Below are 22,096 nucleotides of genomic sequence, written 5' to 3' on the forward strand. Positions count from 1 at the left end.
CCCCACCCCCACCGCCACCACCATACTCTCTCCAGCACCACATTGAGATGAGGGCGTTTACCTGATAAATGGAAATATAATGGTGTGTTTCAAATGGTGGCCACCTGCAGAAAGGTTTTATGATTATTATTGTAATCAGTCTTTGTCTTGTTGCTGGGAGCATCTTGCTAGTGGGAGGACATGAGTTATGAGGATGGCATGGATTAGACGTTTACAGCTCCTGTTTATCAGAGGCTGTGCGAACGATTGATGTTTCTGAAATGAGGATAGACGGTGACAGTTTTAATCGCTCAATAATAAATGCATCAATATAAGAATCAGTAGTTTGTTTATGTGCTGTACTTAAAGGAGTGTTTCTGTTGATGTGTCCACCATTTCTATTGGTGATAACATTTTACTGAACAGCTTATTTACTTAGATGTGGGTGGCAGGTCAAGCATCATGAGAAGGCAGACAGACAGGTCGTATCACGTAATAACTATTAGGAATGATTTCCAAAAGGCAATAAAAAAGCATTGTCATTTTACTGTCATTCAGGTCTCAACAGCGACATCCTCTACTCATTGGTTGATTCTGCCAGTGGATATTTCTCAGTCGACGAACACACTGGTGTAATAACCCTGGAGCGTCCCCTGGACCGTGAGGTACAGTCGGTGTATGAGCTGAAGGCCCGTGCCAGTGACCAGGGCTTGCCACGTCTCTCCTCGCTGTGCCAGGTGGTGATCTCTGTTCTGGACATCAACGACAATCCACCAGTGTTTGAGCATCGTGAATATACAGCAACCGTGTTTGAGGACGTGGCTGTCGGCACACAGGTACTCCGAGTGCAGGCAGCCAGCCGGGACACGGAAGCTAACGGAGAGATCTCTTATAGCATCATCACTGGGAATGAGCATGGCCTGTTCAGCATAGACCCACAAACTGGTAAGTGGTAGCATGAAATAGATTACATTTGTTGTGCTCCTGGCTTTTTTTTTTTTTTACACTTGGTGGTATAATAATGGGTTCAGTCCTATTTCAAGTCTAATTTAATATTAAACTGTAGAAACTTGTATTTAATTTCATCACCAGCAGATGAAAATGTGGACTTAAATATATCCAGACACATCGCCCGCACCGTTACAGTGTTGTTGAATCTACCCAGTCTGCATTCCTGTCTCACCACTGACGTCACACTTAAAGGCCATGGGGACAAATATTCAGATACTATTCAAAGCACTGACATTGAAGTAAGAATTCTTTTATATGACACCAGCACTCTGTCTCTGTCTCTTTGTCCTCAGGTGACATCTTTGTGATTCAGCCACTGGACTACGAGGTCTCCCATGAATACTACATCACGGTAGAGGCTACAGATGGCGGCTCACCACCGCTCAGCGACATGGCCACTGTGAACATCAACCTGACTGATGTCAATGACAACAGGCCTGTCTTCAGCCAGGATGTCTACACAGCTGTTGTCAGCGAGGACGCTGAGCTGGGAAAGACTGTGATGGCGGTAACGATATATATACTATCTCTGGAGACATGTTTACATTTAGTAGATGCTTGTCAATGGGAAGCAACTCATAATGACTATAAAACTGCGTGTAGGGTGGGAGACATTCTTCATTCTCTCTCTTAACTTTCCTCCAGCTAAAACACTTAGTTTGTTCACTTTTTCAGTCAGTCATTCATTTACTTCCTCACAGTCTTTCCTCTCTTTGCCCATTACATATCTGCACCTGTGGCAAATTACCATCTGGTGGCACAGCTAAATGAGGACCAATGCTCTTCATGCTGACTACACCCCAGTCTGTATGCATTGCCTGACACACATGCTCAAACTGTTTAATTAAAAGGCACTTGACTCATTAAGCCCCTATCAAAGATCAAGCTTTTTCTACCTTTTGGATGTTAAATTTTGACTCCATCCATAGTTGTCTACCTCAGCTGCCCATCTCTCCTCCCTCCCCTCCTAAAATACCTCTGCTTATGGCCATTTATCTGTGTCTCGTGTACCTGAATATAAATCATCCATCAGAAAATTAGATTTTAATACCTGCCATTGTCTCATACTTGTAAATCTTCACTGTCTGCTGATTTCCCCAGGGATTTCTTTCATTGTGTGACAGCTGGTGTGTTTTAACACCGTGTGGATTTCTGCCTGTGTGTATTGGAGGACAGTGAATGGGAGAAAGGAAATATGAGGTTTCCACAGTCTGGGATTATTTTTAGTATCAATTAATCAGCTAATTATTTACTCTATAAATTGATTATGTGTTTTCTATAAAATGTCAGAAATGTATTAATAAAGTCCATCCCAGTTTCTCAGAATCTAATGTGATATCTACAGATGTCGTGCTTTGTCTTGCCAACAGTCAAAAACTGAAGATATTCAATTTAATATGGAAGAAAACTGAGAAAAATAAAATCAGAGAAACTGAAGAAACAGGAGCAAGAGCAGATGTTGCTATATAGCTATATGACTTCATGAATCCCACACAACTAGGACAGATCACAGAAAAAAGCACAAATATCAAAATTGCTCCTGTCCTGAATTTGGCAGATAATTGTGTTTCATTTAAATCCTGTGCCAGGGACTGTAGATTGATGATTGTTGTGTATGAATGATTCAAAGGTGATGGCAGAGGATCTTGATGGGCCCTCTTACAATCACTTGCATTTCTCCATCGTGAACGGTAACCAAGGGAGCCCCTTCACCATCGATCCGGTCAGAGGAGAGCTTAAAGTCGCTCGCCAGCTGGACAGAGAGAAAGTAAGAAAATCAGCAAATACATTGCTGACTGTACACATAGAAATCCACTGAGAAACTCTATGCAGAATCCAATCAGAGTCGTGTCAGACCTAATAGAAAAGCTTGTTTACCATTCTCTGCTGCATTATTGCTTACAAAAGCAGCCATGCCTATCTGTGGTAACTCTCTTTCTCTGTCTCTCAGACTTCAGGATACACTCTGATGGTAGTAGCCTCAGACAACGGGGTGCCACCTCTTTCCAGCAGCGCCATAATCAACATCGACATCTCAGATGTCAATGACAACCCTCCCCTTTTCTCTCAGGCCAACTACAGCCTCATCATCCAGGTGAGAGGGGGAAAGGGGTCAGTGTGCACAGGATGAGGATGAACTAGATGGAAAGGAAAAAAGAGGGGGGGAGGTGCAGGGGGAATTGCAGTGGACACAGAGAGAGGGATTAACAGGGAGACATAATTGGAGACGGTGTGGCTAGAATGTAAAGAAGCAAGTTGCAGGATGGAGCAAGAACAGAGGTGATGAGAGGGGAGAAAGTGGGGAGGCGAGAAATTGAAAGACAAAGGCTGCATCTTAAGTTTAAGAACACCGACAAAGGATGGTGGGAAAGGCAGGAGTGGTGGTGAGTGGGAATGTGCTAGATATTAAGGAGGTAATAGGTGGTTGAGTCGTGTGGAGGGAAAATGTGTAAGGATGACAAGGATGAAAGAAGATGCCCCTGTATCCTAGCTTGGGAAATCAAAGATGATTCATTACTAATTTTCCTGTCTGCTTAAAAAACTGAAAAGTAATTTAAGTGATGCTGTGAGGCACAGTGCAAACAGCTCAGGCACTTCAGGATGAAACATTGCTTGTCCTCAGAAAAAATCCTGAGCAGCTTTATTTTACTTAACATGGGGCATTGATCAAAGTGAAGCAGAAAATCACTAAGACATGAACTAGAGGAAAAAAAACACAGGCCCGCACATACTGTACACACCACCTAGAATATCAAAAGTTTTCTTTCACTGACTTTAAAGAGTCAGTAGAAGGGACGGATCTGAAACCCATGGCCACAGTATTTTGGATCAGCCTTTAGACAAGTACAGGTGAGCAAGACCAGTACCCGTGGGAGAATATGAAGTCATCTGTAACTTTACACAAATGAGTAAAGGACTCAATTGACAGAAACTGGATTTTGCTGCAAATTGTTATCAAATGTAAAAGCAAAGTCAAAGTTCACATCAAGTTTATTGGAATAAAGATTAATTCAGGGTCACTGGTATTTGGTAAAGTTTTATTGATTTAAAACAAGAGTAGGAGTGTAGTTTGCAAGACTACTTAGGCACAGCAGTGCTTTGAAATAAATGATAATATCAGCATGCTAACATTGAAAATGCTAACATGCTGATGATTAGCAGGGATAATTCTTACCACATTCACCATCTCAGTACAGCAAGTTAGCATGCTAATTAGCACTAAACACAAAGTAAATGTCATTAGTTTTGCAGGTATTTGTTGATAAACCAATAAATAAACAATACATATTTTGGCATGAGAGGGGCATGAATGATTTTACCAAATTTAAAGGTATTTTCATTGACATTTCATTCAAAACCATGATTCATCTGCTTGGAACCACGAATGTCTGTGCAAAGCTTTGTCCCAGTCAGGTTAGTAGTGATGGTGGCACTAGGATTACTAGTTAAGACTCCAGAGACCATATGCGTGGACAAAATTTCATGGAAGTCCATCTAGTAGTTGTTCAGAATGTAGTGGTGGATCGACCAGACAGTGCCATCTGCAGCTACTGTGGCTAACTGATGAAGAGTTACAGAGGTTTGCTTTTTTTCAGCTGGATAAAATATTGTTCTAGCAGATATTTGACATTTTCAGACTGTAAATGTTGCAACATTTGCTCCCGCATCCACAGTATTCTGTGCATATCTTAACTTATGAAAAACATTTATCTTTAAACATCACAAAACTGAATAGCTTCTTGACAGCTGCCTCCACTCTCGTATCCCACAGGAGAATCGACCAAAAGGTACAAGTGTTCTTCATCTCACCGTAACCGATCGGGATGCTTCCCACAACGGCCCACCTTTCACCTTTGCCATTGTGGATGGGAACGAGGGGGATGTTTTCAACATCAATCAGCAGGGAGCTCTAGTGGCCGTGGGGGCGCTGAATAGGAAAAGTAAAGAACACTACCTACTTCAAGTACAGGTGAGTCACAGTAAAGAGGAGAAACCAAAGTTGAGAGGTTGTATTGATTTAACTGTCAAGCCACAATAACCCGATCTGTTTGCCTTCTCTCTTTTCCTTCTCTCCATCTGTTCTGTCATGCTCGCTCACTTGCTGTCTTACTCTTTTTCCCATAAACTACTCAATGTTCACATCTGCGTCTTCATCCTTTAATCCATCCAAATATATTCTAAATGCAGCTTTTAGTCTTGAAGACAACAATAGGCAATATGCAGTAAAGCTGCTCCTTCAGAATGCAGCTCATAGGAGAAGCATAAATAAAATACTTGCTTTTTGAGTTGGCATGATTATGTGTGTTGCAAGGTGTTGATGTCTCACCTTAGAGGCAATAATGCAAGAAAATAATGAGTGGGCAGATGGGATCTGAGATGAAAGTGTGATGTCTTGTTACAAACAACTCAGACACACTCAGAGGTGAGCTGTAGTTGTTTGTAGTTGACCATCCGTTTGAAAGTGTGAATGCTAAAATGCATGGTCTTGTAGGTGTTTTGTTAATATCTAATGCACCCGCAGTGTGGAGATACTCAGGGAAGTCAGCAGTGGAAGAGCTTGATTGCCCTCTGCTGTTGGAAAAAAATACTTATTTTAGATGGTAATTTACAGTGCACATTTTTTATTCATAGATTTATCTCCTCTTTCTCATTTTAAGGTATCAGACAGTGGCAAACCTCCGCTCTTTTCCACCGCCTTTATTAGTGCACGTATAATTGAGGAGAGTGTCTACCCTCCTGCGATTCTTCCTCTGGACATTTTCATCTCCACTGCTGGCAATCGATACCCTGGAGGTGTCCTGGGCAAGGTCCATGCCACTGACCAAGACATCTACGACACACTCGCCTACAGCCTCGCCCCTTCATCTTCCTCAGCCTCCCCATCCACAGATGAGACTGGCACCTTGTTTTCAGTTTCTGCCTCTGATGGTAAAGTTATTGCCCTACGCCCGCTCGATGTAGGTCACTATCCTCTCAACGTGACGGTGACTGACGGACGCTTTACCACATTTGCTGATGTCACCGTGCATGTTCGACAAGTGGCCCGTCAGGCTCTGGACAACTCTATCGCTGTGCGCTTCGCAAATATCGCTCCTGAAGAGTTTATTGGGGACTACTGGCGCAACTTCCAGCGGGCACTGAGAAACATAGCTGGAGTGAGGAGGAGTGAGGTCCAGTTGGTGAGTCTGCAGCCTTCAGAGCAAGGAGACCTGGATGTGCTGCTGACTCTAGAGAGATCTGGCAGCCCCTACCAATCTCAGGAGGTAAAGCTAACTAGAATTACATGTTATGTTTCTAGATATTCATTTGTAGCTGATGGGGCTAAAATATTATTTTAATGTCAAGGGAACAGGATTAAGTAACTAAACTAAATTATTCCTATTATTGAGTCATGTGCAGATTATTTTCTCATCAAATAATCATTTAGTCTATAAATAACAGAAAGGGAGTTTTTTTTTTTTCAAAGGCCATGGACGCTCAGTATACAACATATACTCTCATATCAGAGCATGGAATCAGTGAACAGGATTGAGACTGATGATTAATTTTATTATCGAATTTACAGATTACATTGTAGATTATTCAGTTATTACTTTTTGTGTATGAAATATTGAAAAATGCCCATTACAGAGCCAGTGGGACATCTTCAGATTCGTTTTTTTATTTTATCAGCCTAAAGCCCAAACATTTACTGTCATATATAAGAAAAGCAACAAATCTTCACATTAGAAAATGAGGAGCCAGTGAACGTTTGGCATTTTTGCTTGAAAAATCAATAATCATTTTATGAATAACTCAGTAGTTATTCTGATAAAATGATTATTGAACCAATGTTCATTTTCTGTTGATTAGCTAATGGATTAACAGAACATTAATTTTGGTATTAACACCTTCATTTAATCTTTTGCGATCACTTCTCAAATGTCTGCAGGTTGTTTTCCGTAAGCTGAACTCCTCTGCCATTGTGATTGAGGAGATGACGGGGGTGCGGATTGTGCGGGTGGTGCAGAAGCTGTGTGCTGACCTGGACTGCCCGTTACACTTCTGCGATGAGGTCGTCTTCCTGGATAAAGCCACTATGTCTACTTACAGCACGGCTCGCCTCAGTTTTGTTACCCCGCGACACCAGAGGACTGCGACTTGCCAGTGTGAAGGTACAACTGTTGCACATACAGACAGACACAGACTAATGACCAGGTCAGACTACACGATTTGAGCATGATAACAGCCCGACATGATGTCTGTTGGGTATTGGAACTGACCAACAATAGTTTTATCTTGTATAGTGTGTCTTAGTAAACAACAACTGATGCTGCGTCTGGGATGCCTCACAATGTCCCGACACACAGTCTAGCATGTCAGAATGTTTTCCATCGTCTACGACGTGGTGGGCTGACACTGGCCAACAAGAGCACACCACACTCTTCTGTTCACACACTTTTGTCATATTGGTCTGAACCATATCTGTTATTGACTTTCACAGTAAGCCTTGTGAAGTAGCTACCCTATAAGGCCAGCTAGCTAGTTTTCAGTTTTACTACTGGCTTAAAACACTTATATTTAACTGCTACTTCAAGTTGTCTGTGAAGGACAGACAACACATAGGCTGTTGCGCTCTTCCTGCAACCCACAGACCCATCCATGGGCTTTTTATGATTTTCCGAACACAAGCAGCCAGTATCTCACACACTCGTCTCCCGGTCCCTGGCAGCTCCAGGTCCTGAACAACAGCAGACTGTGATCTGTCAGGTACCAATGTCTAGTCTGTCATATTCCTCAGCCCATTATGTTAGACTCATGTAATCTGACACAGTGACCATCGCATCAGACAAAAAAACGTGTAGTCTGAACCAGGTATTGCTGACACATTTATAACCTGTTAGAACTTCCGTTCTGAGTGGATGTATTTTTAGGTGGCAGATGTCCTGTACTGAAGAACCTGTGTGAGAACAGCCCCTGTCCTGAGGGGATGGAATGTGTGGCAGATCCTAGGGACACCATGTACAGTTGTGTGTGTCCAGAGGGCAAAAAGGGCAAATGCTCCGGTAAGACCACCCACCTCTTAATATGTGTTCCTAGAGATCTTTGCCCTCCACCAAACTCTGTGCACCCTCGTCTGCACTTCTGAATTTGAGATCATGTATGCTTTGTCCTTGCTTGTCCTTCGTGTCAGATGGCCACTCATTGACATTCAGCGGCAGCGGCTATGTGAAATATCATCTGATGGAGAATGAGAACAAGGAGTTGATGAAACTATCTCTGAGGCTCAGGACCTTCTCCAGCCATGCTACTGTCATGTATGCTAAAGGAACAGACTACAGCATCCTTGAGGTGTGTGTGCATGTAAACCTATTGGTCCAGTCCTATTACTCAGCCTTAACTGTATATTTATTTCTTCAACCCTTTAAAATTGAAATGATAACCTTGCTTATCTTAATTAAGTCTAGATTGACTGTCTCTTTGCATTTCTTAGCCCATTCTTTGTATTACTGCCCAGCATTTCCATATCAGAAGGGATTAATAAACACATAATTGACCCACCCTCCCTAGAGGCCAACTATGTGTATCAACCAATTATGGTGAAGGGTTCAAAAAGCCATTTTAAAACTGCTTTCACATGAGAGATGATGGGAATGTGATGGTGGGTTATAAAATCACACACACAAGAGCTATTTTGGTCCTGGGAGGGAAACAGAAAGCAGTTTTCCACCCATTCCTTTTAGAGTCTCCCTGCCTAGCCAGTCTGAGCACCAGACCTGAGGCTAAAACCTAAAAGGCAGTTATTGTTTATCAGGTTGCCATGTAAAGACTCATCTACTGTTAGTGTGTTGTATGAATCTGTCATTTTCTGCTAAATGTGGTGTTGTGTGATATCATTTATTTGGATAATTTTATCTATTTATCAAGATAAGATGAAAAAATAAATAAATGCACAGTGCATTCTCTGACAGGGAGTAATTTATGACATTGCCAGACATTAATTTACAAGAGTGACTTGATGGTTTGATTAGTTTTTCTACCCAAGTCGTACAGTAATCTTGTGGATGCTTAATAAAAAGTGAAGGACATGTTCTAACACTGTATTTTCTGTGTCTAAAATAGATTGTGAACGGCCGTTTGCAGTACAAATTTGACTGTGGCAGTGGCCCCGGTCTCGTGTCAGTCCACAGTGCTCAGGTTAACGACGGGGAGTGGCACACTGTTTCACTGGAGGTAGACGGTAACTATGCTAAGCTGGTGTTAGACAGAGTACACGCCGCTTCTGGCACAGCACCAGGCGCCCTGCGTACCCTCAACCTTGAGAACAGTATTTATTTTGGTGGTCACGTACGCCAGCACGCCTCCGCTCGCCACAGGCGCAGCTTGTCTGTCTCTAACGGGTTCCGTGGCTGCATGGAGGCCATCACCCTGAATGGCCAGGAGCTGCCTCTTAACACCAAAGCTCATTGGGCCCATGCTGTGCTGGAGGACATCGTGGATGTGACTCCAGGCTGTGCCCTCACACCTGCTGAGAGTTGTTCCAGCAACCCCTGTACCAATGGAGGGAGCTGCACCTCGCTGCCTAACGGAGGTCTGTACTGTCCAGTTTAGCTCATTGTTTGCACTCAGATTTCCACTGAAACCTGCTTAATTTGAGTTTCCAGTTTTCCTTTTTAATACTGTATACTATTTGAGTACTCATCCATTTTCTAAAGTCTGAAGGAGATAGAGAAGAGCTTTAATTGCGTCCTAAAATCTTTATCTGAATCTGCAAGTCCACCATAACTTCCTGAAGTGAACAAGGTTTTCATTCAAAGTGAGCAGTTAGATGCAGGCCTATATTTCTAATTTCCTCTGCTTTACCTGCGTACTTTGTCCTAAGAGAAAAACGTGCATTTTTGCAATTTTCTGTTTGTGCTGTTTTCTGTTAAAACTCAACACTTCTGCATTTGTTCCACCTTAAAAAACTAGGGATGGGACAATATATTAAAATGTATCATGATACAGAAACATCACAATATGTATTGTTTTTTTTTTCTAAAGGATAATCATCTTTATTTGGCCAAGTATGTTACTTACACACAAGGACTTTGTTTCCGGTACAGAACTGGAAATATAGCGAAATATATTGTGGGGTCTCCACATACCAGTGACTTCAGATTTTTAGTAAATAAGAATAAACCAAACATCTTTGTTCTTTATATAATTAAACCAGTGCTAGAAAAGCAGAAAAAAGGGGAATAAAGTACAAGCATTCCGCAGCTAGTCACACATTGTTGTTATTGATGTTTTAATTGTATCATGATTGAATCAAATTATACACACCGTATCATACATTGAATCGTACTGAGAAAAAAAATCATCCCTATTAAAAACCTGCCAGCATTTCTGAGGGCATAATCACTACGCCTACAAGTTGTTTTTTTAAAAAAAAAAACATCTGTAGCATGTGCTGAGTTTCAGTAGCATCAGATAAATTTAAGAAGGCCTAAATATCTACAGCGAGCAAACAATGATCGTGTCATTGTGCTATTGGCGTTTATTTAAAGAAAAAGTACAAAAGGTACCAGTATTTATTATTATTATTATTATTATTTAGCGTTGATGGGTGGCTGATGACACAGTCCCGGCTATTACTTCTTAACTGACATTTATTTGAGATTTTATAATACTTCAGAAATGGACACTTGCTTAGCATCACTGTCTTCACTCTGCTTTTTCCTCCATTCCATAGGCTACTTCTGTAAGTGTCCTGCATCTTTCATGGGCACCCACTGTGAGATTGGCATAAGCCCTTGTGCCTCCAATCCCTGCCTGTACGGAGGCACCTGTGTCCCTCGTGCAGACAGCTTCTACTGCCAGTGCAGAGGGCAGTACTCAGGACAAAGGTAGGGCATGACAACTTTATCTTTTTAGTCTGAGCTGTAAGAAGAAAAAGTGAGCATAGGCCACAAACATGCAGCATTGATGCAACCTTGGTAGAAGAATTTACATTCATGTCTTAGTGTGAGTGTCATGATGATGATGGCAGGATGAAGAGAGATAAGATTATAATTATCAACATTTTTTTAGCAATTGGTGTAATTTTAATACTGAAATCAATGTGTAATAGTAGTATTTGATACTGAATAGTAATGATTATTATTTAAGTTTGCAGTCCTGTTATTTTTAACCCATTTACTTGTCTGGTAGTATATCCCACAGCATCATAAACTCTGCTTGTAATTTTCACTCATTCACCCCTGAATAAAAATCCTTCACCATGTATATCACACTTTAGCAATGGAGGAGTTTTAGGTTGCTTACATTCACTTGTTTTGAATTCAGGTGCCAGTTAGGGCCTTACTGCAAAGACAACCCCTGCAAAAACAGTGGAAAGTGTATAGACAGCCTGGATGGTCCAGTATGCGAGTGTGAAGCAGGCTTCCAGGGAGACAGGTATGTCAGTTCTGAGCTCAAGTTCATGACCTGATCTCAAGAAATGATTTAATATCTCTAACAAGACAAGTCTGACCTCTTGCAACAAAAGTTTGTAGCATACAGTATTTCACCCTCCAACACATGTCAATGACTTCCCACATACTGTCCAGGTGCCTGAGTGATGTTGATGAGTGTATCAAAAACCCCTGTGCCAACGGAGGCCAGTGCCAGAACACATACGGCTCCTACAGGTGCAACTGCTCACTGGGTTTCAGCGGGCAGATGTGTGAGCTCCGCGCTGAGGTCCGCAATGAATTTGTCTCCACCTCCTGGAACATCGGACTGGAGGAGGTGATTGGCATTGTGGTCTTTGTCTCTACCATCTTCATTCTAGTCCTCCTCTTCATCATCATCCGCAAGAAAGCGTGTTGCAGCAAGTCGAAGACTGAAGGTGACAGCAAACATCTTGGAGGTTCAAACGTGCCTCAGTCCTTCCTCCAGAGACCATACTTTGACTCCAAACTCCACAAGAACATTTATTCCGACATCCCGCCTCAGGTCCCTGTGCGACCCATCTCCTACACTCCCAGCATTCCAAGCGACTCGCGAAACAACTTGGACAGGAACTCATTTGAGGGTTCAGCCATCCCGGAGCATCCAGAGTTCAGCACCTTTAGCCCAGACTCTGTACACGGACACCGCAAGACTGTGGCCGTGTGCAGCGTAGCACCCAATCTCCCTCCTCCCCCTCCCTCCAACTCAGTCTCAGACAGCGACTCCATCCAGAAGCCAAACTGGGACTATGATTACGACAGTAAGTTTGCTTTTCGGTGGCAGCTCTACTTTCCTATACCCTGTTGCTGAGCATTAGGTGGGAGTTGCATTTAGTTCCAAATGACTATTGTTTGGAATTTTATTGCATTTAAGGCACAACATTTAGCACATGCTTTTGGTTTAGGTGTACGTAAGGCAAGTACACATAAATACACAGAGGCTAATTCAAGATTATTAATGACCTGAAGTGGAAATGCTTTCTGATATTTAGTGAAATTCTTGGCAACACTAGTTTCCTTTTCCCTGAAAGGACAAAGTATTTTGGTACTAATTATAGAGAAAGTACAGTGCCTGATTGGTACACTTCCACTTGCAGTTATTTGCTATTTTAACCTGAACATTTTTCTACAGACAAACATACAATTCAAAAAAAAGTTTCCAAAACTATATAATCAATAAATGCTTTTTTACTAGGGTTTAAATGGATCAGTTCTTTGAAGGAAGTTCTTCTGGAAGTCAACAACTGCTTATAAACACAACACACCTAACCACCACCTGGTTTAAATAACTACAGTAAAAGAACTTAAATCAAACCACAAGATGTGGTTCTTTCCAGCAAACATTCTGGGGAGTTGTTACCTAATTGTGTTTACCAAATTGATTCCAAATTAAATACTGTAAATTTTTGTGGTTTTACATGTGTATTGTGGTGCCTCATGCATATAATTAGAGCACAGTTTTGCACGTGATTTTGCATGAAATAGTTATTTTGCAGCATATATATGCTATTGGTATAATAACAATATAATTTTGAAAAAATCTCATGGAGATGAAAAACAGCAACATCCAAACAACCTATTGATCTCCGTGTAGACGACATTTTCTTGATTAGCTTTGGATCCAGTGTCAAATTAAAATTGACTTCTGTTTTCTCGTTTAGCCAAAGTGGTGGACTTGGACCCATGCCTGACCAAGAAGCCTGTAGAAGACAGTGCCTGCCTCCCATATAACACCAGGGGTAGCGTGTCTGAGGTCCAGTCTCTCAGCTCGTTCCAGTCAGAATCCTGTGATGATAACGGTATGTTGCCATCCAGCATGTTAAATCTATCCCTCTTAGTCACGGGAGAAAAAAAAAAAATAAGACAACACAGTTTGCAAAACAATGTACACATAAATGTATGAGATACCATCTTGCATTTGTGACAAGTTACTGTTCATTTCTCTTGTCTGATCAGCATGCAGGACTTTGCAGCAGTTACCTTTGACTTGTAGGGCCTTTTTGATTTAAATGCCAACACTGTTTCTTTGCATGCTCAAGAGTGGATGGCCCAAATGGTGGCTCTGGGGTCACATGTTCTTCTCTCTTTCTTTATGCTGCGGGGCTTCAGCTCCCATATGGATCAAATCAGTCCACAGAACCAGAACAAGGTTTTAAATAAAGGTTCTAGCCTGTAAGTCCTCAATCACTGTAGGTACAGACGGAAGCAATCACAACAACTTGTACTGTGTAATTATCCTGGGATTATATGTAAAAAAAAAAAAGTATCTCTCCCTGTTTTCTATTCAACGGACTCTCAGTTCACCTTTGCTCCGCTTCAACAAAAATAGCTGGATGACTTACTGAGACAGCAGTTATGTTCAGTTTGTAAATCACTCATGTGGCCATCGGCTTTGACAGACATTTGCATTTTCTTTTCTTTCATTTATAAGGATGCGTTTTCTTTTGTTTGTCTGTTCTTTTTCTTCTGAACATAGCAACAAACAGATGTTTAAAGCAAACATCAGGGAACATATCACATTGCTATACACTCACATATTACAATGCTATACACTCACATATTATGTTCTCTCATTTTCTTTTCATATCATATTTATCACCCCATGTCATCGCTGAGATACCAAGACTGGGCAATGTGCTGCTCATGGGTCATCCAAACCTCAATCGATACCCTTGAAAATGACAGAAAATCCTAAATTTAATTAGAAATGTGTTTCAGACACACACACACACACGCTTGTAGTGTTAGCATTGGAAATGCCACTATATCCCTGGGAAATTTCATAGATTCTTCCATCTGTACTGTCAGTGGTACCTCGTAGCATCTCAGTTTTTGTGTGTTATCTTGCGCAAATCAAACCAGACCCCCCCACCACCCAACCCTATGCTGTTGCCTTCCACCATTGTTTCGTGCCCAACCATAAACCCCCCCCAGACATTCAGTGTCAACACAGAAAAAAGTGTCCATCAACAAGGACTGATGTTTGTGGGAAGTGTTGTGTGTGTTAGCATCACTTCCACCACCATGCCGTGCACTCCATATGTGTTTTTTTTCTTTCTTTTTAAATTATGAAAGCATTTGTACTAATGCTAGATCTCTTCCACCCACTCTCCCCTCCCTGCCTCTCACAAGCTTCCATAGTGACAGTAATCCACTTTGTCAGCTCTGTTGTTGACACGGTGGAAGGAGAAGGTACTCTTTTATTGCTTCCATCTGCCAGTAGTGTTGTTTTTAGTGCTGGTGTAGATTGTGGAGCTGCCATTATCTTACACAGACAAACCTCATCCAACCCTGACATGTGTCCTTTTAGATTCAGCTGCTAAAAGATATGCAAATATTCAATTAAGCAGACACAGAAGTGGTGCCTTCAAGTCTTAGTATTGATCTTTGTCAACATTTGATTGCACATTTTAAGAAGTCTGTCTAAGAAAATGGCAAACCTGTTGTCCATTAATTACCTTGTCACTCTCTTTATCATTATTTTTTGTCTTTCAGTGTTTCATCGTCCTTATTGCATTTGTGTTCTTAGCCGATTGTTCCTTCCTCTCAGGTTCTAATGTGACTTGTTTTTTCTTTCTTTCTCCTCCTACTTGCCTCATGTAAAGAGTCTTTTATGGCTCATGGTCTCAAGAACCCAAGAGGTGACTTTTTCAACTTTGTTTGCCTGATGTACACTGATATTACCCCAATCCCACCCTCTAACTCTTAACCACTAACCCCAAAGCTTAAAGAGAAGATTGAACCTCCTTTGTAAGGCAAAGCTGCTGTGACAGTGAGCATCAGTAGCCTTATAGGATGTTAGGTCTGTCTCTGTATGATTATTTATCACTCCAGAAACAGTCCCATGCATGGCTTTGACATGGTGACAACATTAGGAGAAAATGTTAATCTGAGTGTTATTTGGTTAGAAGTTTTACTCAGTAACTAACTGGAATTATTGAGTCGTTTGTGTGTCTGTGTAACTGCTGGTAGGAGTTTCTCAGGATCCTCAGTGACTATTTTCAGAATATTTAAAATTTAATGGTTTAGTTAACATCAAAATTCTATAATATTTTTAAAATATGATTTATTGGTGAAGTGGTGGAGGGAGGGGCATCTCTACCTTAAAGACACAGTGAAGCAGAAGTGAAGCTTTCTCTTCTCTTGGCGTATTTTTGAGTAAAATGAGAACATGTGATTAGCGCGCTTAGTAGTGGTATATGACCACGTAGTGAGACACAGAGCTGTAGAGGACTGCTCGATCACCAACACTGTTAGATTGAATCACGCTCTTTTGAAAATAATCAAAGCCTTTGCCAAATGATATCTGGAACACACATCCAAAAACATCCACCATGGTCAAGTGTGGGTCTGTATGATTTTTACAAGATGAAAAAAAGAGTTTTGCTTTAAAAAAATTTCAAAAATTATTGTTTTGGCATATTTTTGGTGTCTAACAAGAGAGAACAAATACAACAGGGAGGCTTGGAACAAACTTGGAACATTTTATTTCACTGTGTCTTTAAGTTTGTGAGTTTGTCTTCAGTGCGTTAAAAGGTTGCTCTGACAAGGTGGTCTGACGTTAAGTGTTTATTAATGAACATTGTGTTGCTGTGATGTGCTGTGTTGCTGTTGCACGTTGTGGGTGTTTAACATTAACATGTTGAGTCCTAGTGAATGTTCATAACTAGATATGATGCTCTGAGCTGCAGAACACTAACATGTGTGCTTGTGTTTTGGGCTGTCCCTTCTCAAATAGGATATCACTGGGACACATCTGATTGGATGCCAAGTGTTCAACTTCCTGGAATCCAGGAGTTTCCACAGTATGAGGTTGTGGAGTCGCCCACCCCTCTGTACAATGACCTGAGTGCCATCGACACCGACTACTATCCCGGCGGCCTTGACATTGAGAGCGACTTCCCTCCACCGCCAGAGGACTTCCCTGCAAATGACGACCTACCGCCACCACCTTTGCCGGAGTACGGTGACCGCTGTGACACGCTGAGGGCCTTGGGCAGAGACTTGGACCCATCTGCGGCCGGCTCGGGAGGGGTCCGCCACCGCCCGGCCCTCCCCCAGGTCTACAGCCTTAACCAGTACCTGCCACCGCACCCCTATCCAAGCGACACTGAGGGTCAAGGTGCTGCTTCCACCTCAGCCAACACAACCCCAGCTTCCACCATGTGCACCAGTGGCTACAGAGGGGGCTACCCTTTAGGTTGTAGTCAGGACTTTGACTCCTCAGTGCTGGACAACGTGTCCATGTCCCTGTATACATCCACAGCCTCTTGCTCGGACATGTCAGCGTGCTGTGAGGAGTCCGAGGTGATGATAAGCGACTACGAGAGCGGCGATGAGACCCACTTTGAGCAGCTCGCCATCCCGGCACTGGACTCCCAACAGCACACTGAAGTCTGACACTGGATCCAAACAAAAGTGCCTGAACCCACAGCTACACCTTACGTTAGACCCTCGCACACCCCCAAAACTAAACACACACACTATGTGACCACACAAAGCTCTACACACGCTGCATACGCACACACACACACACACACACACACACACACACGATGAATTGAGTCAAAACACGGGGGTTGCTGAGGCTCGTTGTGAAGGCCGATTGGCTGAGAAGAGATAAAGAGGTCGTATATCAGTAGCCTCTTTGCATCTGCTCAGTCCAACTCCTGCCCTTTTGAGTTGTGGCAGAGCCATTGCTTTAAGTTACTGTCATCACACACAGGAAAGGATCAACATGTCAATGTACAACAGGAAAAGCATTATAAAAAACTGAAGCTCTCCAAAAAATCTTTTGTTTCCATAAATAAAACCAAGAAAAATCTTTTTATGCAAGTCCTCATTTTCAGTGTAAATTTAAATGTACAGTTTTGATTTCAAAGTTTACTAGGTTTTGTAGATATTCTATGCTTTTATTTTAAAGAAAAGATTTAAATGGCGTGACATTATCAGCAGTACTGTGCTTACGTTCACAAGAAAGAAATATAAAAAAGAAGAGAAGAGCATGGCTTTTCCAAACACAGTGTACTCGTACAGTTTATTGTCTCTGCTCATTTCAAAAAGGGTCTTCAGTGAATGACTGCATATTCTTGTGTTGTTGTTTATTATTTCTTTGTAAATTTTGACTTTGGAACCTCTTTATTTTTCCACCAAGAAAATGGGACCCAATATATTTATAGTTGCAGAGTTATCCATGGACACGTGACTTTCTCAGGTGTCTGTGTTTGTGTGAGCAATGCTATGGTCTTGTTAAGGTTTTTATTGAAAACTACCACAAGCTCACGCTTTCATACTGTTAATAAATTATTCCTTAAAAAATATTTATCCTGTCTCTGTGTACATTTTTTTCCAAAGCATAAGTACGAATAAAACTAAGTTGAAATACAAAGCAATTTTTGTACAGTACTGGTGCTGTTGCTGGTATTATTTGTGCAAAAAACTGGTAATAATGTACAGTATGGCAGAAATATTAAATCAAACTTAACATGTCCTTTTTTATTTTATGTCTAAAATGGGATTTCTCTGCATATACTATACAACAATTTGTTAATCAAAAATTAGTCTGCTTCCATTTTGATAATTACTTAAACTATTGAGCAAAAAACTCAGTGATCCCAACTCTGATAGATGGGTGGAAAATTAAGTTACTGAGTTACAGTGATAGGCAAAAGTGGCAAATTGATCCATTTAAAAGTAGATCGAAGTGTGCAAGAGGTGGAGGGGCATGAATACTTTGTGCAGCCACTGTAGATTCAATAAGGAGTTGGGTTAAGCTGATAAAGAAAATATGACATTGTCAGGCAGCGTAACATTAATAATCATGAAAATTCAGTATTTAAGGTGAAACAAAAGTGGAAATTTGATGATGAACTCTCCGTTACAACTTATTTCAGACCTCAGCTTTGTGCCCCTTCCCTCCTCTGACTCCTCGCGGCTGCTTGTATCAATAAACCTTGGTTGTCTTGCACAAGGCTAACAGACTAACATGACCCTGAGACCTCCTCAGAGGGCCTCCTCCACCACTGAAGTCAGTCTGCACTGTGTGTTGTGTCACTCTGTGTCTCTCTTCAATGTGCTGACTTGTTCATAGCTTCACATAGGACTGATTGTTCTTTCTCCCAGGCTCTGCAATGGAAGAATAACCTTCTGACTTTCATCCAGGACAGTAGAGTCACTCCCAGTCTGCTGTTGTAGGCCTACTACTGTCAAGACATATCTCTCCTCAACCTCCCTCTAATGGATCATATCATATGTCACAAATATAATGGTGTGCATGACAGCATCACCTACAGTCCCACAGGGCTGCAGAGTTTGTCTTTGATGCGTTGCATGCTATATAAAATCTCAATAGCTCTTTAGAATAAGGTAAGCAATTTCTAAGTAATTTATGGTTTGTTTAACCATATTTACTACTTTATTAATGTTTAAATAACCAGTAAGTCGTGACAAATGCACTGGTGCATTTGCACTGTACACCTATACTAGGTAATAAGACAAGAGCTGCAAGTTTTATGGATTATTACAGAGAAAGAACCCATTATAAAATTTATAGCTGCAGGCCTGAGGGTTTTTATGAAGTGGGACACTATAAAACTCTTTGTTAGAGACTCACATTAGATTAAGCCATCAGGCTGAAGTTATAAATGCTGTTCATCAACAGAATTCACGGATTTCTGTTTCTATTAATCTAAGTCTCCAGTTCCAAATGTAAAAGGAGTTATTTGCTGTTTTGCTTATTTACTTCCCTGTTAAGAAATTAGGTCAGGAGATTGTTATCACTATCATAACTCTACAACAAACACTGTATGTCGATGAAGCCAGCATACAGAACTGGGACATGGGGAACAGTTAAGAGCAGTCATGTTCTATTTGGAGGCGACCGTGGTGCGGTCGGTAGAGCAGTCCTCTCCCAACCTGAAGGTTCGAGTGTCGGTGCCGGCAGTCCACGTGTCGAAGAGTGTCCTTGGGCAAGACACTGAATCAAACCGGGGGGCGCGCGGAGGTAATATTTTTATCCACAAAGGGGGGCCCAGCAGAAAAAGTTTGAAGTCCACTGGTTTAGAGCCCCCCCAGCTCCACAAATGGTAATGCAACTGCTTTGCAACTGCTCATGTGCTCCTTAATCTCATGCTTGATGGATCCAATTAACTCTGGAAATGGTACCAGGTTTTTTCCATTAAATGAGTTAAGACTTTCATACCTATTAATGCATAATTCATATTATGAAATCACAAATGCAGTTCTGTGGGAGAGGAGCGTTCTGCCTCAAGGGCTGAGGTAATTAGCTTTCACTTTAAAGGATGCCTGTAGTACATCATGGCAACCACAGGATGGCTGCATATGGCAACCTATAAAAGCTGAGTGAGGATGGGATAGGTCTGGGAGCAAAGAGCAACCCAGTGGGAGACACATGCACTCTCATCAAATGATTTCACTCGGCCGGATGAAGTACTACAAATCAGCCAGTTCATGGATCAATTGTTATGACAATTTTCACAGTAAATGGTCTTATACTTATATAGCGCTTTACAGCACACTCAAAGCGCTTTCACACTACTTGGCCATTCACTCACACACATTCAGGTCAAAAATCAAAGTGTTTATTTGTCATATGCAGAGTTAGGAAGAGTGTTTCCCTGTACAATGAAATTCTTACTTTGCCGTCCACATGGATGCCACAAAATACAGATGAAATATAAAGTAGATGAATAAGTAACACAAAATCTGAGGCACTTTAAGCAGCAAATGCAGAGATATAATAAAAATATATAAGAATATAATAAGAGAATGTGGCCCTGGTGCAGTAGTCAACAGTCAATGTGCAATTATGCATTCACACACCGGTATTACCACTGGGAGCAACTGGTTCAGTGTTTTGCTCAAGGACACTTAGGCATGTTGACTGGACAAGCCGGAAACCAAACCGCTAATCATCTGGTTAGGAAACAACCCGCTCTACCTCCTGAGCCACAGCCACCACCAGTGATTATTCAAAAACTCAAGCTCTGCATGATTTGCCCCAGACAGTGCTGAGCTCTGTCTACCTATTAAAACATGTTTTGTCTCGCTCATACATTGTGTGTGTGTGTGTGTGTGAGAGAGAGAGAGAGAGAGAGAGAGAGAGAGATATCTGATCGTCTGGAAGAATAGTGTACACACAGAAAGCCTAAATGCTCAGTTTTAGACAGCAATATTAGCTTTTCATCAATCACACCTCAAGCTATGATTTGCTGTTTGCACAGGATGTGTACACAACACCATTCATCAATGCCAGCCTTGGCTCCTCATGCAATATAAGAAATATCAAATACCTTCATCAAATATTAAGTCAAATCAAACAGAAATGCTTGAAAGAAACAAGATGAGTGGAATCAGGTGATTAAGAAAAGACTAGCATGTTGTTTGAACATGTCTACGTAGTACTGAATGTCTGAAAAAATAAAACATTCACTTCCCTGGTATGAAAATCTGACCAGTCATTCATGAGAAATTACGCTGAGCCCCCCTCAGACCCAGAAATGTCTACAACATAAGCTATACTCAGACAGCTGTTATTAACATCGATGCACTCTCCACAGACAATGCAGACAGGGAGAAACCCTGAGCTGCTGCAGGAAAACAAAGACTTGCTGTGGTGGCCTGGTTCCTATAGAAGCAGTAGGCATCAATAATGTGAATGATGGCTGCTCTGCCAATCTGCATTTTACCAGAACTGAGTTTTTAGGTATCAGTTATGGTAGGAAACCAATGAACCTCCCAAGAATATATTTTTTATTCTTTGTGAAATTACACCAAATTTCATCACAACAGTGACATCAGGATGAACAAGTAGACACACTGATGTAAAAAAGAAAAGCTGCACAAGAAGGAAAATATAAGGAAAAGAGGAATTTCACCAATTTTAAACATGACCTTTTACTCCTCAGTAAGGTTAGTACTGTTCAGCCTGTGAAAGCAGGTCAAAATCCTAGTCTTTGTACTGTCTCTGTCCCATGTTTCCCACTTTTCCCCACCCTTGTCTTTGTTCTCTTTCCCCGCTTTCACTACCTGCTCCACCCAGCTTCACCCACACTCACCTGCTTCTCATCCTACATCATCAACCAACCAACACAAAAGCCAGCTCCCAGCCAGACTGTTGTGTTTGGATGCTCCCATTTTGTTGTTTCCACTTTTCCCCCCAGTTGTACTCACCTGTACATGTAATCAAGTTTTCTCCTGAAATCAGGTCCGTTGTCTGGTTTTGTCAGTATTATTTATTCCTCTCTGTTCCTGCCTTCTCTCTTATTAGTGCTTTACTTTCCTAGCTTTCCTATTGCTGAATGTTCACCTGTGATACTGAATTCCTCCTAGGTAACCCAGCTACTTTGTTTCCACTATCGGAACCTAACGAGCGGTATACCCCATATTTCCCTTAACTATCACAAAGTGTCTCCAGGGTTGACGCAGACTGCCCTGCTTTGCTTTTACACCAGGGGTGTCAAACTCAATCGCACAGGGGGCCAAAACTCAAAGCACACTTTAAGTTTTCTGACTTTCTTTTGTTGTTGAATACTACCAGTCCCTGCCCTGATCCTCCGATACCTGAACCAGAAATATTTGACGGTAATGTAGACAAGTGCCGGGGTTTCCTGCTGCAGTGCCGCCGGGTGTTC

The 22,096-nt window shown here is 41.6% G+C and overlaps 1 protein-coding gene across 8 annotated transcripts in view; it reads left to right on the top strand.

Annotated features, from left to right (window-relative positions):
• The window catches only part of fat1a (FAT atypical cadherin 1a), a 73,957-nt gene extending 56,173 nt beyond the window's left edge, over window positions 1-17,784 (top strand). For 2 of the 8 annotated variants that reach the window (XM_020620787.1, XM_020620789.1), the window contains 16 exons: window positions 538-924; window positions 1,284-1,498; window positions 2,621-2,758; window positions 2,942-3,085; window positions 4,763-4,960; window positions 5,649-6,254; window positions 6,923-7,145; window positions 7,905-8,036; window positions 8,165-8,322; window positions 9,094-9,562; window positions 10,706-10,859; window positions 11,299-11,409; window positions 11,562-12,205; window positions 13,106-13,243; window positions 15,050-15,085; window positions 16,183-17,784. In XM_020620787.1, coding sequence (XP_020476443.1) covers window positions 538-924; window positions 1,284-1,498; window positions 2,621-2,758; window positions 2,942-3,085; window positions 4,763-4,960; window positions 5,649-6,254; window positions 6,923-7,145; window positions 7,905-8,036; window positions 8,165-8,322; window positions 9,094-9,562; window positions 10,706-10,859; window positions 11,299-11,409; window positions 11,562-12,205; window positions 13,106-13,243; window positions 15,050-15,085; window positions 16,183-16,844 — 4,415 coding nt within the window. In that variant the 3' untranslated portion in view covers window positions 16,845-17,784. Of the gene's footprint in view, window positions 1-537; window positions 925-1,283; window positions 1,499-2,620; window positions 2,759-2,941; window positions 3,086-4,762; window positions 4,961-5,648; window positions 6,255-6,922; window positions 7,146-7,904; window positions 8,037-8,164; window positions 8,323-9,093; window positions 9,563-10,705; window positions 10,860-11,298; window positions 11,410-11,561; window positions 12,206-13,105; window positions 13,244-13,553; window positions 14,637-15,049; window positions 15,086-16,182 lie in introns of those variants that run through there. The other 6 variants (XM_020620788.1, XM_020620790.1, XR_002276644.1 and 3 more) reach the window with 5 other exon arrangements.
• Window positions 17,785-22,096: the final 4,312 nt, after the last annotated feature.

The sequence above is a fragment of the Monopterus albus genome, unplaced genomic scaffold, assembly GCF_001952655.1.
Source record: "Monopterus albus unplaced genomic scaffold, M_albus_1.0 scaffold247.1, whole genome shotgun sequence".
NCBI lineage: Eukaryota > Metazoa > Chordata > Actinopteri > Synbranchiformes > Synbranchidae > Monopterus > Monopterus albus.